Genomic DNA, 16,461 nt, shown 5'->3' on the forward strand with positions numbered 1-16,461 from the left:
AGTTTGGGTGTAATCCTTGATGCCTCCCTTTCCATGGAGGCGCAGGTTACAGCAACAGCTAAGGCGACATTTTTCCACCGCGTAGAGTAATTCGATCTACGCGGGGCTGCCCTTGAAGCTGTCCCAGAAACTCCAGCAGGTGCAGAATGCTGCAGCGAGGCTCCTCACGGGGTCTCTGCCATGGGAGCATATTCACCCAGTGCTTTTCCAGCTGCACTGGCTCCCGGTGGAGTGCAGGGTCAGATTTACGGTGCTGCTTTTGACCTTTAAAGCCCTTCACTGCCTAGGACCCTCGTACCTACGGGACCGCCTCTCCCGGTATGCCCCACGGAGAGCCTCAAGGTCCATATATAGCAACACCCTAGTGGTCTCTGGCCCTAAGGAAGTTAGATTAGCCTCAACCAGAGCCAGGGCCTTTTCAACTCTGGCTCCGGCCTGGTGGAACGCTCTGCCTCATGAGACCAGGGCCCTGCAGGATCTGATCTCTTTCCGCAGGGCCTGGAAGACAGAGTTGTTCCGCCTGGCCTTTGGCTTGGAGCCAATTTGATTCCCTTCCTCCCTCTCTTTCTTTTTTCTTTTCCTTTCTCCTCCTGCGATGAGGCTACATTTTAATATTTTAATGTTCCATTATTTTAATGTTGTATTTTAATGTTGTTTTTAAATTGTAATCATTCAACTTGTTTGTATTATTGCTTGTTAGCTGCCCTGAGCCCGGTCTTGACTGGGGAGGGCGGGGTATAAATAAAAATTATTATTATTATTATTATTATTATTATTATTATTATTATTGTTGTTGGAAGTCACTCTTTACCTTATTTCTACCTCTCTCTTTCTGTTTTGTTATCATTCTTATTTTCTCCTTTCTCAGTATTTTACTACCACCACCACCACTACTACTACTACTACTACTACTACTACTAATAATTTATACCCTGCCCATCTGGCTGGGTTTCCCCAGCCACTCTGGGCGGCTCCCAATCAAATATTAAAAACACAATACAGCATTAAACATTAAAAACTTCCCTAAACAGGGCTGCCTTCAGATGTCTTCTCTTTGACATCTGGTGGGAGGGCGTTCCACAGGGCGGGTGCCACTACCAAGAAGGCCCTCTGCCTGGTTCCCTGTAACTTGGCTTCTTGCAGCGAGGGAACCAACTGAAGGCCCTCAGTGCTGGACTTCAATGTCCGGGCAGAACGAAGGGGGTGGAGACGCTCCTTCAGGTATACTGGGCTGAGGCCGTTTAGGGCTTTCAGGGTCAGCACCAACACTTTGAATTGTGCGTGGAAACGTACTGGGAGCCAATGGGGGTCTTTCAGGTGTTATATGGTCCCTCCGGCTGTTCCCAGTCACCAGTCTAGCTGCTGCATTCTGGATTAGTTGTAGTTTCTGGGTCACCTTCAAAGGTAGCCCCATGTAGAGTGCATTGCAGTAGTCCAAGCGAGGGATAACCAGAGCATGCACCATCCTGGCCAGACAGTCTGCGGGCAGGTAGGGCTTCAGCCTGTGTGCCAGATAGAGCTGGTAGACAGTTGCCCTGGACATAGAATTGACCTGCGCCTCCATGGACAACTGTGTCCATAATATGTTTTCTGTCTGAACTGCATGCAAATGAAGGTGATGTGCAGTCAGAAGGACCCTGTGTGAGAGATGGGGTGGGGCTGGGGAATCTCCCAGGGTGAGAGGCTGAGAGAAAAGAAGGATGCTCCTAGATGTGAGCTGGGAGGACATACATTTTTCTGTACGGGACAAAAGTTAAGATATGTCTATGAGAAACGATTCTGTTATCTATCTCTTCTATCTTTTATCTGTTATTTCATTCTTTTTAAAATTCTTTTTTGTGTTATTAATTTGTCTTTTTCTGTAATGTGAAAAATGTTATTAAAGCTTTTTTAAAAAAATTGAATGTGGGCTTGGGAGAACACATCTTTGTTTAAAACTCTGTCCTGCCATATGATACCCAAAATTTCCCTGATGCAGTACATGTGGAAGGTGTTGAGGTGTCGCTCCTGATGGTTGTAAGTTGCCCACGACTCACCACCATGAAGCAGTGTGCTCAACCCACAAGCCTTGTAGGCCTTCATCTTGGTATTGGATGTTAGCATCACATTATCCCAGACCCTTTTGAAGAGGTCAGCCATTTCTGTAGCAGCCTTGCCAATAGGTTTGTCCAGCTCAGCATCCGTGGAGAGGCTGCTTGTTATGGTGGAGCCATGCAGAAAAAACCAAGCATGTGGTCACCAATGCTGATACATGGAGTGCTGGCGAAGATCTGGCCCAGGATGTTGGTCTTCATCAGGCTGATAGCAAGGCCAAACTCAGTGCAGGCTTGGACAAAACAGCTGATGAGCTTTCTGATGAGTTTCTGAGTGTGCTGTCAAGGCTGTGCCATCTGCACACAAACATATCTTGCCTAAGGACCCGTCACACTTTTGTCTCGGTGTTAGATATGCCAGATTGAACAGATGCCCGTTGCTCCTTGAATATACGGTACATTATCTTGAGTTGAGCTGAAGGCATAGGGGAGTAACAGGAGGAGGAATATGCAAAAGAGAATTGGGGTAAGTACACTGTTTCACACCACTCTTTATAGGGAAGACATCTGAGGATGAGCCTCATATTGGACAGTGCCACATATGTTCTCATGGAAGAACACAATCATAGTGTGGTGCATTTCATCTTGTTGAGCAGTGTGAAGAGTCCTTCTCTGCTAACAAAGTCAAAGGCCTATGTCAGGTCTATAAAGACAACATACAAGGGGCTCCTCTGATCTTGCCATTTCTCATGCAGCTGGTGCAGTGAGAAAATCACCTCCACTCCTGACCTTTGAGCTCTAAAGCTGCATTGTGACTCAGGGTAGACCCTGTCAGCAAATGATTGTAATATGTAGAGAACTACATGGACAAAGGGTTTCCCCACAGTGCTCAGCAGGGAGACCCACAGTAGTTGTTGTAGTAATGGCAGTCCCCTTTGTTCTAGACTACTGTGTCCAATTCTGGGCACCACAATTTAAGAAGGGGGTTGACAGGCTGGAACATGATCAAGGTTTTGGAAGCAAAGCCTTATGAGGAATGGTTGAAGGACCTGGCTATGGCTATCCCTGTCCAGGAATGACTGTAGTTGAAGAGCCAGGCACTCCTAGCCACAACGACACTTGGACCTCTAGTGACAACGAGATATACAGGAATACCCCCAAGCTAGTTTCTCGAGCATAGGAAGTAGAGTCCCCTTGAACTCGCTGGATTTTCTTTCGCGCTATAGACTTGGAAGATTCCGGTGTTACTGAGGATGGCTCGGTGTAGCTTCCTTGGTCAGAAGCAGTGTACCAGCCCAGCGGGAGGGGCTGCTCCAGCCCATCAGAGCTCCAGCTGTTCCAAGTATTAGTCCCTCCTACCTCCTTTCCGCGCCCTCCCTCCACGCCCGGGCGCACCAATAAGAGACGGGGAAAGTTTGCGCGGTGCCAGTGAGGAGGGGGCGGCGTGCCGCTGGGACCAATCAGCGTGGACCTCGGCTTCTCGTGCTGGAGCGTCAGGGTCGGCTTGGCTGCTTCAGTCTGCCTGGCGCTTCTAGCTCGATCGCCCGCTGACTGACTGGCCGACTGACTGTCGTCTCCTTTCCTCCTCTTCCTCCGGGCCTGGAATGCACGACCGAGGGCAGCGGTAGAGCGCGGCAGCCGCCCGGAGGCTAAGATGAAGGGCGGAGGGGCAGCTCCGCCAGTCGCGGCGCCCCCTCCTTGTCCACTGCGCCTCTGCGCGATCCTAGCCGCCGCTCTGCTCAGCGTCAGGGCGGAGCCCACCTGCCAGCGCGTCCGCGCCGCTTTCCAGGCGCTCCAGCCCGGCGCCAAGTGGCTTCCCGAGAGTCCCGGGGCAGGTGAGTTCCTGCTGGCGGGTGTGCGGGTGTACGCGGCGCAGGCGGCGGGTCCGGTAGGGTGGGATGGCAACTTTGCAAGGAAGGTTGAACTGAAGTGCCCGTCTGTGGGGACGGACCCGGGGTCTGCCTGGGTGGGAAAGGCGACTTTTCTGGCCAGTAGGTGCTGGGGCTGAGCCCGGGCATAGCCTCGAGGAAGGCACCTGGGTGCCCCTCCCCCGGCCCCCCCAAAGCTGCCTTTCCTTGGCGCAGCCAGGGCACCCCACGTTCCACCGCTGCTCGTCGTGTCCTGCAGATTTCGCTGGAAGTGCGGGGGCGGGGGGGAGTTTTAGGGAATCTTGCGCTTTTTCTTATTTGGGATTCGGAATTAAGTCCGCTCTCCTGGCTGGGTTTACTCCCAGGTAAGAAAGCAGAGCGGTCTACTATTGCCGTCTGCAGTTTTGTTCTTGCCCTTTGCAAACGCATTTCTGCGCACTCCGAGGGGGGAACTTGTATATGGAGCAGGGGGAGCCCTGGATGCTTTGATGCCGAGAGGGGGAGAAATGCTCTGCTGTACGGGCGTGGAGACCCCGTTTTGCATGCAGAGGCTCCAGTTCAATCGCGGGCGTCTCCGGGCGGGGAAGTGGGGGTGCCTCTCGTCTGGTCCTCGCCGTCGGGATAGCAGGGCTGCCCGAGAGGACGCCGAGGTCAGGCTTAGGGCCAGACAGCTTTTTTGGGGGAGCCCAGTTGGTGTGGTGGCTGCGCACAGCGACGCCTGGATGCGCAGCAGAAAGTTTTCCAAAGCGCAACATGATCGGGGAGATTCTTTGGCGCTTTATACTTCCATTGGAAAATGTGCGTGGAATGTGTTCATTTAGCAACGGTGAGGAGGAAGAGTCTCTTTGAATCCCCGAGGGCCTGGCTGCCAGACTTGTCTCCTGGGCGCCCGCCCGCCTTCTCTCTCCTCTCTCTTTTTTGGGGGGGTGGGTGGGGGTTCTTGCTCAATGTCCCTTCCTTGGCTCTTTGTGCTAATAAGCAAGGAACAACGCATTAGCTTGGCTGCTTGAAAATGGGAGCCAGCCTGTCCCTTTTGAGTTGCTGTTAATGGTTGGGTAACCTTAAAAATGGTCGTATAAAAGAAACCTGAAGACGGATTTTTGTGACTATGGGACTGAGATGGTGGCGTGTGTGTCATGGGCGTAGCCAGGATTTATGTTGGGGTTGGGGGGACTCCCACCTGTCATTGTCCTCTGTCTGCCTCTGTCTGGCAGATTCAGAATGAAATGTCTCAACAGTTGTTTTAAATACTTAATTTTGACCACAGGTACTCAGAAAAAGCTGTCAAAATATTTCTGCAATTTCTACTTTTAGTTAAGTGTTTTTATTTATTTACTTCATTTAGGGAGCAGCAGCTGCCCTACCTGCCCTCTGGCTATACCCATTGTGTGTGTGTGTGTGTGTGTCCACCCTTTCCTTTCTGGCAAGATTGCAGCTTCTGAAGTATTTTTTCCTCAACAGGGAAGGGGCAGGTGTGTTGAGATGCTCCAGGGTAAACTTCAGCTAGCCATGGCTACTAGCTGCATTGTCAGTGTTCCTTTCCACTGTTGGAGTCAGTGTTGTTTCTGCATGTCAGTGGCTGGGGATTGGTAGCAGGGAGGGGCCCATTTCACTCAGGGCATCTGGCTTTGAGAACAGGACGCCTGCCGAGATGGTCCTCCCCCCTCCCTCCTCGGAGGCTGTGCTTTGGCTGAAAGGCTTCTAGGTCGCTTCAGGTGTGAACTGCCCGCTCATGTCACAAGGGGGCGCTCAAGAGTCTCCTTCTCCCTCTCCGCCTGCCTTGCCTTGCTTGGCCTGCAGCCTCCTTCTACACAGGGCCTGATCCTGCAGGGACTTTCCATAGAGCAGCTGCTACACATGTCCTGCGTGTGTTTACTTGGGAGCATGTCCTCAGAGCTCAGGGGGATGTTCTGCCATGTCAAAGGTGCCCAGGATGGCAGCTGGCATGTGCTCCTGGGCAGAGTGGGGCAGCTCCCAATATCTGGCTCCAGGGGGGCTCTGAAGTGTGGATGGGGGACCCCCAGCTGGAATCTCTCTGCAGAGCTGACTTATATGCTCTGAGTTTCCCTCTGGGGTTATACTTCTGCCTACCTTGCAGGGTTGTTGTAAAAATGTCTGGAGAAACCATGTGTGCTTGTCTTCATCAACCTTCAAATAGTATACATAAGAGTGCACTGTTATCAGCCATTCCCCAGATAATAAAGCACACTAGAAACTTCACCACATTGGGCCTGGAACTTGCCCCGGAACAGAGAGCTCTGGAAGAAACCCAGCTGTTGGGAGGCTTCTGGGCAAGCCCTGTACTAGCCTGGAGGGGAGACCCTGGGAGCCTGATGTCTGCACCAAGCAGGGCTCCAGGCTGCACTCTCTGCTAGCCAAAGAACACTTCATGGGAAGCCCAACTTGCTATTCTTGGTCAGCGGAGGAGTGAAGCACGCAGGATAGGGATATGCTGAAGCACTGACCCCCTCAGGGTCATTTGAGGACATCCTGTGGGAATCTGGTTGGTCTTTGATGCAAGCAGGATGCTGGACGTGATGCACCTTAGCTCTGAAAGAGAAGGGAACAAGCTATGTATCATAAAGACACCACAGTCCCTCCTGCACTTCAGTCTGAAGGAAACACAATCTCTGGTTGATTGCCTGGAACCACTGGCCTCTTGCACCACACAGAGATTTGGGTGATGAGCAGCAGTGCAATCAGTTCAATACCAGCTTGGGCAGATGCTGGAGGGAAAAAAGGACACCAGAAATGAGCTCATGCCCCTTCCACACATTCAAAGTGTCTTTGCTTTCCTCAAAGAATACTGGGAACTGTAGTTTGCGAATGGTGCCAGGAACTGTAGCTCCGTGTGGGTAACCTAGAGTTCCCAGGATTTTTCCGGGGAGCCATGTGCTTTAGGTTTGCAGTGAGGATGGGACCAGATTCTCTTTTTCTGTCACTTGAAATGGAACAAACATTTGTTCAATTTGAATATCCTTAGATGCATCAAAAAGAGCTGAAAACCACACGATTGCCTTTGACTCCATAACATTTTTACATTTCAAATTCTGGCTTAACGGATCTGTAATTAGTTCTAAAAAGAGCCTTAAAAAAGAAAAGGTGTTTTGTTAAGGATTGCAGAATGGGATTCTAGGTGACCTAGAGGGCAGAATGTCCAGGAAGGACTACCCTCCCCAGGGGGAGCCCAGGCCAGCTCTTCACATCACCCAGAACTCCAGTTCAGCACCCGTAAGAATAGGGGCTCAAGGAGTCAGAAGCTCAAAATGAATATGCCCTTAATCATGTGGAGCTCAGCATTAATATCTTCCATTTATCTGAATACCACTTTCCCACAAAATTGTGATCACAGCATATCAAGGGAATAACAATAACAGTTCAAAAATCAGTCTGTACAACATTTCAGGAAAGAATGCAAATAAGCTAACCTAATTTTAATGGCTTACAAGTAAACAGGAGAGAGAACCATGCCGAACCCAGGAATAAAATGGTGATGTGCAGAACTGGAGGTGGGGATGGCGAGTCAGGGTTCCAAAAGGCAATCCTCAGTTGACTTCCATGAGCTGGATGGTGGCTACACTTGGCATCTGTGGCATCTCAGCTTTCACCTGGGTTTCCTCTCTGTCACTTCCCCAACGCTCACCTGGGGAGGTTAATGCTGCCATTCCTCCTTCAAGCCCCACATCTACCCACGGTTTCCCTTTTAAGAACCTAAGAACAGTCTGCTGCATCAGGCCAAATGCCCACCTAGTCCAGGTTGATGATCACCAATGCTGCTTGTGGGAGGGAGTGCCGCAGGTTAACTATACGCTTTGTTACACAAAGTCTGTTGTGCACAAACTCTACTCCTTGTGACACTCCTGTAATCTGTGTGGCCAGTATCTGTGTGGATTACTCCCCTCTTAAAGGTAAAGGGGCCCCTGACCGTTAGGTCCAGTCGTGGCCGACTCTGGGGTTGTGGCGCTCATCTCGCTTTACTGGCCAAGGGAGCCGGCGTACAGCTTCCGGGTCATGTGGCCAGCATGACTAAGCCGCTTCTGGCAAACCAGAGTAGCACACGGAAACGCCGTTTACCTTCCCGCCAGAGCGGTACCTGTTTATCTACTTGCACATGACGTGCTTTCAAACTGCTAGGTTGGCAGGAACTCCCCTCTTAAGGTGGCATAAATGGTTCTCCTCTTCCCCATTCCATCCTCACAACAACCTTGTGAGGTAGGTTAGTCTAAGAGATTATGACTGACTCCAAGGTCATCCAGGGAGCTTTATGGCTGAGTGGGGATTTGAACCCTGGTGTCCCAGGTCACAGTCCAACACTCTTGCAACCATTACACTGCACTGGCTCTCAATTCACAAGCCACCCACTCGCCCCCTTTTCCTTAGCACTGCTTTGTATCTGCACCAGGTTATTTCAATTAGAAAATGCTCATTTTCTGCCAAGCCTTGCAAGCAAACTTGTTTGAAGTTCATAACTGGAGGAAGGAGGCGAAGAGGGGGCTTGGATCAGACTACTGTATTTTTCTCAAATGAGAAATGAAAGAAGATTGGGAGAGAAATAGAGGGAGCAATAAACTGGGAGCCAGAGCTCAACGAACATTCCAGAATGACTCTTCCCTGATTCCTGAGATTTATGTAGTCAGTTCTGGAAAGTAAACGATCACCTAAGTGTAATTACTCTGCAGAGATCTTCTAGAATGGGCCTATTCTGAGACAGATAAGAGGCAGCCATTGTGTTCATTATGGCAACATGTTATTATGGTCTTTAGCAAACGGAGGTCCCACCAGCATCCCCACAGCAAGAATGAAATGCAGAACACTCCTGTCTCTGGGCCAGTCTGGACCTTATTCACACAGCTGCCAGGCTCAGAGTGATCATAGGATTTCTCAACCTGTGGCAGTTCTGTGATCACCGAATCTGTGCATCTATTTTCCAGGGACGGTCCTGGAATTACAACAGCCATTCGGGCTTCTGATTCAATACTGGGATGTACATGGGTGTAGCCGGGGGGGGCAGCTGCTCCCCCCTCAAATCAATAAAAATACATAGCAAACTGAGGTTCTCCCCCCACCACAAAAGGCCTGCCGCTCCTAACAAAAATCCTGGCTATGCCCATGCCCACCCCCCTGGCCACCGCCACTGAACTTGGGGAGGAGGATGAGCTGGTGCTTGCCCTGAGTGGCGGCCATGGCAGCAGCAGTGGTGGCTGCACAGCAACACCCCATTGCCGCTCTATGGCTTCTGCATGGCTGCAGCTACCAGTCTCCTCCCTTGGGCAGCTTGGGGTGGCTCCTGCAGAGTGGGTGGGGAGGAGGAGAGGCCGCTGCTGCAAAGCCTTGTATGATGTCCTAAAATCATAGAATCATAGAGTTGGAAGAGACCACAAGGGCCATCAAGTCCAACCCCCTGCCAAGCAGGAAACACCATCAGAGCACTCCTGACATATGGTTGTCAAGCCTCTGCTTAAAGACCTCCAAAGAAGGAGACTCCACCACACTCCTTGGCAGCAAATTCCACTGTCAAACAGCTCTTATTGTCAGGATGTTCTTCCTAATGTTTAGGTGGAATCTTTTTTCTTGTAGTTTGGAACCATTGCTCCAATTCTCAAAGATGACTGCCAGTGGTTCTGAGATCACATCTGCCAGTTCTTTTAATACTCTTGGATGCAGTTCATCTGGCCCTGGAGACTTGAATACATCTAAACTAGCCAAGTATTCTTGTACTATCTCCTTAGTTATTCTGGGCTGTGTTTCCTCTGCTGAATCATTTGTTCCAAATTCTTCAGGTCGGGCATTGTTTTCTTTATTGGAGAAGACTGAGGCAAAGAAGGCATTGAGGAGTTCAGCCCTTTCTGTGTCCCCTGTTTGCATTTCACCATCTTCTCCTCTGAGTGACCCCACTGTTTCTTTGTTCTTCCTTTTGCTACGAACATACCCATAAAAGCCTTTTTTGTTGCTTTTAACCTCTCTAGCAAGCCTGAGTTCATTCTGTGCTTTAGCTTTTCTGACTTTGTGTCTATACGTGCTGGCTATTTGTTTGAATTCTTCTTTGGTGGTTTCCCCCCTTTTCCATTTTTTGTACACATCCTTTTTTAAGGTTAACTCAGTTAAAAGTTCTTTAGATAGCCACCCTGGTTTCTTTAGGCACCTTCCATGTTTCCGTCTCCTTGGTATTGCCTGAAGTTGTGCTTTTACTATCTCCCTCTTAACAAACTCCCAGCCATCATGAACTCCCTTTCCTTTTAGTATTACTGTCCATGGGATCTCACCCAGCACTTCCCTAAGTTTTATGAAGTCGGCTTTCTTAAAGTCAAGAAATTGAGTCCTAGTATGCTTGGCTGCTCCTTTCCGCTGTATAGTAAACTTCAGAAGAGCATGATCACTCGCGCCTAATGATCCTTCCACTTCTACCCCACTAACCAGGACATCAACATTGGTTAGGACCAGATCTAAAATGGCTGTTCCTCTTGTTGCTTCTCCCACTTTCTGGACAACGAAGTTGTCTGCAAGGCCAGTGAGGAATCTGTTTGACCTTATGCTCTTGGCTGAGTTTGACATCCAGTAAATATCCGGGTAATTGAAGTCCCCCATTACTACTATCTCCCTTCCTTTTGCATGCTTGGCCATCTGTTCCAGGAAGGCATCATCTATGTCCTCCATTTGGCTTGGGGATCTATAGTAAACTCCCACAATGAGGTCCCTGTTATTCTTCTCTCCCTTAATTTTGACCCAAATGCTCTCACTTTGGCTTTGAGGTTCTAAATCTTGGGTCTCTTCACAGGTATACACATCCCTGACATATAACGCCACTCCTCCTCCTTTCTTGTCTGGTCTGTTTCTCTGAAATAGATTGTATCCCTCCATTATTACATTCCAGTCGTAGGACTTATCTCACCAGGTTTCAGTGATGCCTATTATGTCATATTTAGTTTGCTGTACCAAGAGCTCAAGCTCATTTTGTTTATTTCCCATGCTTTGCGCATTAGTGTACAGACATTGAAGTCCATTAATCATTCCCCCGTGTCTCTTATTTAAGGATTTTTTCCTCCCACCACTAGGTCTGCGTGCTGTTTGCTCCATTTGGTCTATGACATTTAGATGATCATCTTCATCAATTGATAGACTCCTACCTTCAGGAGCACTGTCTCCCTCCCCCACATTAGTCAGTTTAAAGCCCTCCTGATGAGGTTTCTGAGATTTTTGGCAAAAGCATTCCACCCAACCGTTGTGAGGTGCAGCCCATCACTTGCCAGAAGTCCATCTTCAAGAAACTGCAGTCCATGATCTAAGAATCCAAACCGTTCCTGTTTACACCATTTGCGAAGCCAGCTGTTCACTTCCACTATTTTTCCCTCTCTCCCTGGGCCACGTCGTTCAACTGGGAGGACAGATGCGATGACAATTTGTGCAATTATTTGCTTCAATTTCCTGCCCAGAGCCTCATGGTCTCTTTTGATCTTCTGGAGGCTATTGCTTGCAGTGTCATTGGTTCCCACATGAACCAAGAGGAAGGGGTATTTGTCAGTGGGTTTTATGATTCCTTGCAGTCGTTCAGTTACATCTTGGATCTTAGCCCCGGGGAGACAGCACACTTCCCAAGACATCTTGTCAGGCCCACAGATCACTGCTTCTGTTCCCCTCAGTAGGGAATCCCCTATCACCACTACACGCCTCCTCTTAGGTTTGGTCGGGGTTCTTCCGTGAGCTGTCCGTTCCAAGGTCGCCTGCACATTCCCTGAGGACTGACTTTGCTGCTCGTCTTCATATACTTGATCGACTGTAATGAGGGGAGAGAGATCCTCAAATGGAGTCTGCTCTTCGTCTTCCATGCTAGGGGAGAGGACCTCAAAGCGATTGTGTATTTCTAAACAATCAGAGCAAACCCTGGGCCTCCTACTTCTTTGAGTCATGTTTCTCCATATATCTGGCTCCTGTGTTGGTGAACTAGCCTCCTTCTCAGGGGAGTCCCCTGTCTCCTCCTTGGTGGAGACGGTGTGCTCTGTTGCTTCCAAGAAGAGCTCCAGCTCTCTAATTCTTTGGAGCGTAGCTACACGTTCCTCCAGTTGCTGGACTTTGTCTTTTAAGAGGGCAATCAACATGCAATTGCTGCAGGTAAAGCTGCCTGCAACCTTTGGCAAGATGGCAAACATTGTGCAGGAACCGCAGCGACTGCAGCTGTTCCCTCACTCTCCATCTTGAGAACGTGTTGTTGGGGGTGGCTACAGCGGTCCTCCATCATAAGAAGCCTAATCTAACAAACGTTTGAGACTAGCTCCCCTAATCTAAAAGATGGATCAAACTGCGTGCGCCGCTAGGCACGCGCTGCTGCCCTGCAAGCTCTGATAAGCTTCTCCCACAGCTAATCACCTGCCTCAACAGAAACCCTGCCCCCTCTGACCTTTGCACAGGGAGAGCAGCTAATCAGCCACAAAGAAACACACACACACACACACACACGCGAAAACCCTTTTTGCTCCTTCTTCAGCTGCTGCCCTGCAAGCTCTGATAAGCTCCTCCCACAGCTAATCACCTGCCTCAACAGAAACCCTGCCCCCTCTGACCTTTGCACAGGGAGAGCAGCTAATCAGCCACAAAGAAACACACACACACACACACACACACACACACACGAAAACCCTTTTTGCTCCTTCTTCAGCTGCTGCCCTGCTCTGAGGTGCAGGCAGAGGGCAGGGCCACCCTGGCTGGGAAGAAAGGGGTGCAAGGAGTCTGAATTTTTTTAAAAATAAAAAAAATTCTTTGTGCATCTGCACCTATTCTTGCCCCTTTCTAAAAATTTATTTGTTTGTATTTTTCCTCTTGTAAATCTACAAAGAATAACATAAAATTAAATTGGGATTAAGGGGTTTTCTCAGGACAGTGGAGGAGGGTACGGGTGCTCTGTTCCCTTGGTCTATGCTCTGCTGGGGTGCTGGTAACAAAAATGGTGGAGTGGGGGAGTAAAGGAGGGTCAGTTGGTGTGTGTGCGAGAAACCTCCCTATTTTCATCTGAGAAGTGTTTGAGGGTACATTTGTGACTAGAGATGGGTGAATTTGTGGAAGCAAGAACATTTCCACAGAGGAGGGGGAGGTAAGCATCTATGTATGTATGTATGTATGTATGTATGTAGCTCAACAGCTGGGCCTTAGCCCTGGTTAGAATCACCAGACATACAGTGAAGCCAAAGTTCAGCTTGCCCAGTTAAGCCCAAAAGGCACATAGAGGGAAGTGCCAGCCAGCCTGGCTTGCTACCATTTGGCAACCATAGAGGCAGGGAAACAACCTAACAATGACACACAAAAGCCATGGTTTGCAAGCCCACTTCAGCGCACAGTGTCACTTCCTAGTTCACAGTTTATGTGTTCAGGTGTAACATGCTTACATTCACATTTGCAGAGAGCATAAGAGAGAGCGCACCATGCCTTCTGCACAGCACGCCCACTGTATCTTGGTATTACCACCAACTTATTGCTCCAAAAGGAGCCCACTTCAAAAGAGTTCCTGGATTTGCAAACCCATCCTCATATGCCAACTAGATAATGGCTAGTGTATATAGATAGATCAGCTTCATGACACACACACACACACACACACACACATGCGCAGAGAGAGAGAGAGAGAGAGAAAGACTCCAACAGGGGAGGAGTTTCCACAAATGTGCATACTGAAATAACTGCTTTTGGAGAAGGGGCATGCAAAGCCCCATCATTTAATGCAACATGGACAGCAAGTAAACAAGTGACTCTCATACAGACTGAGAAAAGCCAGGAGTGGAACAGAGGAAATTGCTTTAAATCAGGTCAGGCCATTTGGCCACCCAACCTGGGGTTGTTTCATTCAACTGCTAGTGACCGCTAAAGGTCTTGCACAAAAAATGTGTGCTTTTGGTTGCATTGCAGGGGGTTGGACTAGATGGCCCTTGGGGTCCCTTCCAGCTCTATGATTCTATCATTATGTGGAAAAGAACATTGTCAGGATTTTGTTAGTAATATAGAATTCTCTCTTGGACATTCAATAAGTACCAGAAAGATTAAACATGCCTTGAGTCTGGTCTTCCTGTTCATGATGTTGAAATGGGGGCCTGTTCATTCTCTTTACTCCCTGCTGCCCTACAGGGTGTAGCTATGGAGCCCAAAATCAAGGTGCAATGCTTTCCCCAGGGCAGGAGCTGCTTTAGCCCTGCTTCAGGTGTCAGTCTGCAGCGGATTAACCTACCCAAGTGTTTGCCCCACCTTTGGTACAAGGAAGCGATAACTGCAGTGCATTGTCTAGTTGTAGATAGATACGCCTTCGATTGTACACCTGTGTTGGGCTTTGTCTACCATTGCTTTATGCATACTGTGTTACACTTACACATTTGGGGGAGCACTGTGGCCCCTCTGTGTTTAAGAGAGGCATCTCCTGCTTCTCTACAGAAACCTGAAATTGAACAAGGTCAGTAGTTGCATAACAAACTAAGGACTTATCCTCACTTCCCTTTCCTCTGCACTTTCCAGGCATTGTGCACAATTTAAAGTGTCCTGTTTGTTGTTGTTCCAGAGCTTTAAAGCTCAATAGGGGCAAACTGCAATCCTAGAAAATCTCAATTGATGTTTGCTCCAATTCAGCTTTAGAGAGCAGGTTTTTGCAGGGAAAGTTTGGGGCAAAAATTCTCTCTCCCCCTCCCTCCCTCTCCCTTCTCTCTATTTGAGTTGATTATTAGTCTCTAGAAGCACCAAACTAGAATAATAGAATCAAAGAATTGTAGAGTTGGAAGGTACACTTGAGAGTAATCTAGTCCAACCCCCTGCAAGGCAGGACATCCCTGACAGAAGACCAGTCAACCTCTGCTTAAAAACCTCCAAGGAAGGAGAGCCCACCACCTCTCGTGGGAGACTGTCCCACTGCCAAACAGCCCTTACTGTCAGAAAATTTTTCTGTATGCATAGTTGGAATCTCCTTTCTTGTAGTTGGAAGCCATGGGTTCGAGTTCTGCCTTCCAGAGCAGGAGAAAACAAATTGAAGGTGCTCGGTTCTTCCCTGAGACCTTGGAGGCTGAATTGAACTGAAGGGGAGCAGAATTGCAGTTCATAGCTTGCTCCTAGCAGATGATGTTGGCTGCTTGGACTTTTCCCCTGGCTCACAGCATTTGTGTCTGCTTGCTGCTTCCCCAGCACATTTCTGCAAAAGTGGCAGATATGGATGCCCTCCTGGAAAAATAGAAAGGATTAACCTGTAACATTTTGGTACAGAGAAATGAGACTTTTGGAGAGGGGGTTAAGTGAAAAGCATCTGCAGAACCTGGAGTTGTCGTGGTGATTGGCTTCTCCTGGGCATGTATGCATTATAGATATATATGTGATTTCAAAGTGGGTGCTAATGATGCTTTTGGTCGCTTTCCTCCTTCCCCATTTAGTAGTGTGCGGCAGTTTTCAGGTCTTTTAGTTTGCCACGTAATTGAGTTTTCCACTCTAAATTATTTCAGGCCCGTAAGTTATTCTCTTGATAGCAGAGAAGCAAAGAGCAGGCTCCCCCCCTTCCTTCCAAACTGCCTCAACCTGCTTGCAGCAATTGCTGTACACTGTGGCCATTTAGGGCTTGTTCCTCCTCTGCCAAGGGATTAATTTTAACAACTTCCTGAAGTGCTCTCTTCCCTTGTGTTCCTCTTCCCTTGATGGCTTTAGGAACTGTGTTATTTATTTATGTGCATAATTAAAATATATGGGAGCTATAGACCCCTACAGATTGGAAATGCGCTCTTTTTATGGTTGGAAATGTTCAGAATCTGTCTTGGATGTTTACATGGCCCTCTTTGTGTTATTTGAGAATCTTATGATTTTATCAGCAAATGTTAACTTAATCCCACCCCCTCCCATGAGGCAGAGAACTATAGAAATTAATATCTTTCACTGTTTTGTTCAGGGATAGAACATCTGCCCTGCATGTAGAAGCTCCCAGGTTCAGTCTCTGGAAAAGCTGCTCTCTGAACCCCTGGTTTGCTGCTGTCAGTCAGTGCAGTTAAAACTGAGGTAGATGGACCGATGACTTGTGCTGGCTGGCTGTGATGGTAATGGTAATCCAAAACATCAGGTTGGCCAGGGATGTTCTTGAGTGTTCAAAGTACTCCACACACATTGTCTCAGAAACCGTTATGACAGTGCTGTAAGAGGCCCCCAGTTGTCTCCTGCTCCATGTTTTTATTCACTTGGATAACAAAGGCTTGCATCTTCAGGGCAAAGTGCTTCATGTGTTTTTAGGTTCTTGTGATAAGCTAAGAGGAGGTGTTCCTGCAGAAGGTCATCTGGCAGGTTTCTAGGAGAAGCAGCATCTGGGTGCAGGGCTTCCCAAATCATGACTCTTGTGCTACACTAGCCCAGCTGTGGCATGTGTCAAGTCCCCAAAACTCCACGTGGCAGAACCAGGTGCCAGGTACATGTGGTGCTTCCATATTTATTGGTTTTGTTGCATTTATATCCTGTCTTTTTCTCCAAGGAGCTTAAGGTAGAGTGCAGTTCCCACTTCCTCATTAATCCCCACAACAACCTTGTGAGGTAGGTTAGACCGAAGAGGCATGGACTGGCCCAAGGCC

The 16,461-nt window shown here is 48.6% G+C and overlaps 1 protein-coding gene across 4 annotated transcripts in view; it reads left to right on the forward strand.

Annotated features, from left to right (window-relative positions):
* The first annotated feature begins 3,562 nt into the window (after positions 1-3,562).
* Positions 3,563-16,461, forward strand: part of GPC3 (glypican 3) — a 248,130-nt gene continuing 235,231 nt past the window's right edge. For all 4 annotated transcript variants that reach the window (XM_081846772.1, XM_081846773.1, XM_081846774.1 and 1 more), the window contains exon 1: positions 3,563-3,868. In XM_081846772.1, coding sequence (XP_081702898.1) covers positions 3,688-3,868 — 181 coding nt within the window. In that variant the 5' untranslated portion in view covers positions 3,563-3,687. The remainder of the gene's footprint in view (positions 3,869-16,461) is intronic.

This window comes from Podarcis erhardii (genome assembly GCF_964252035.2).
Source record: "Podarcis erhardii genome assembly, chromosome: Z".
In the NCBI taxonomy this organism is placed as follows: Eukaryota; Metazoa; Chordata; class Lepidosauria; order Squamata; family Lacertidae; genus Podarcis; species Podarcis erhardii.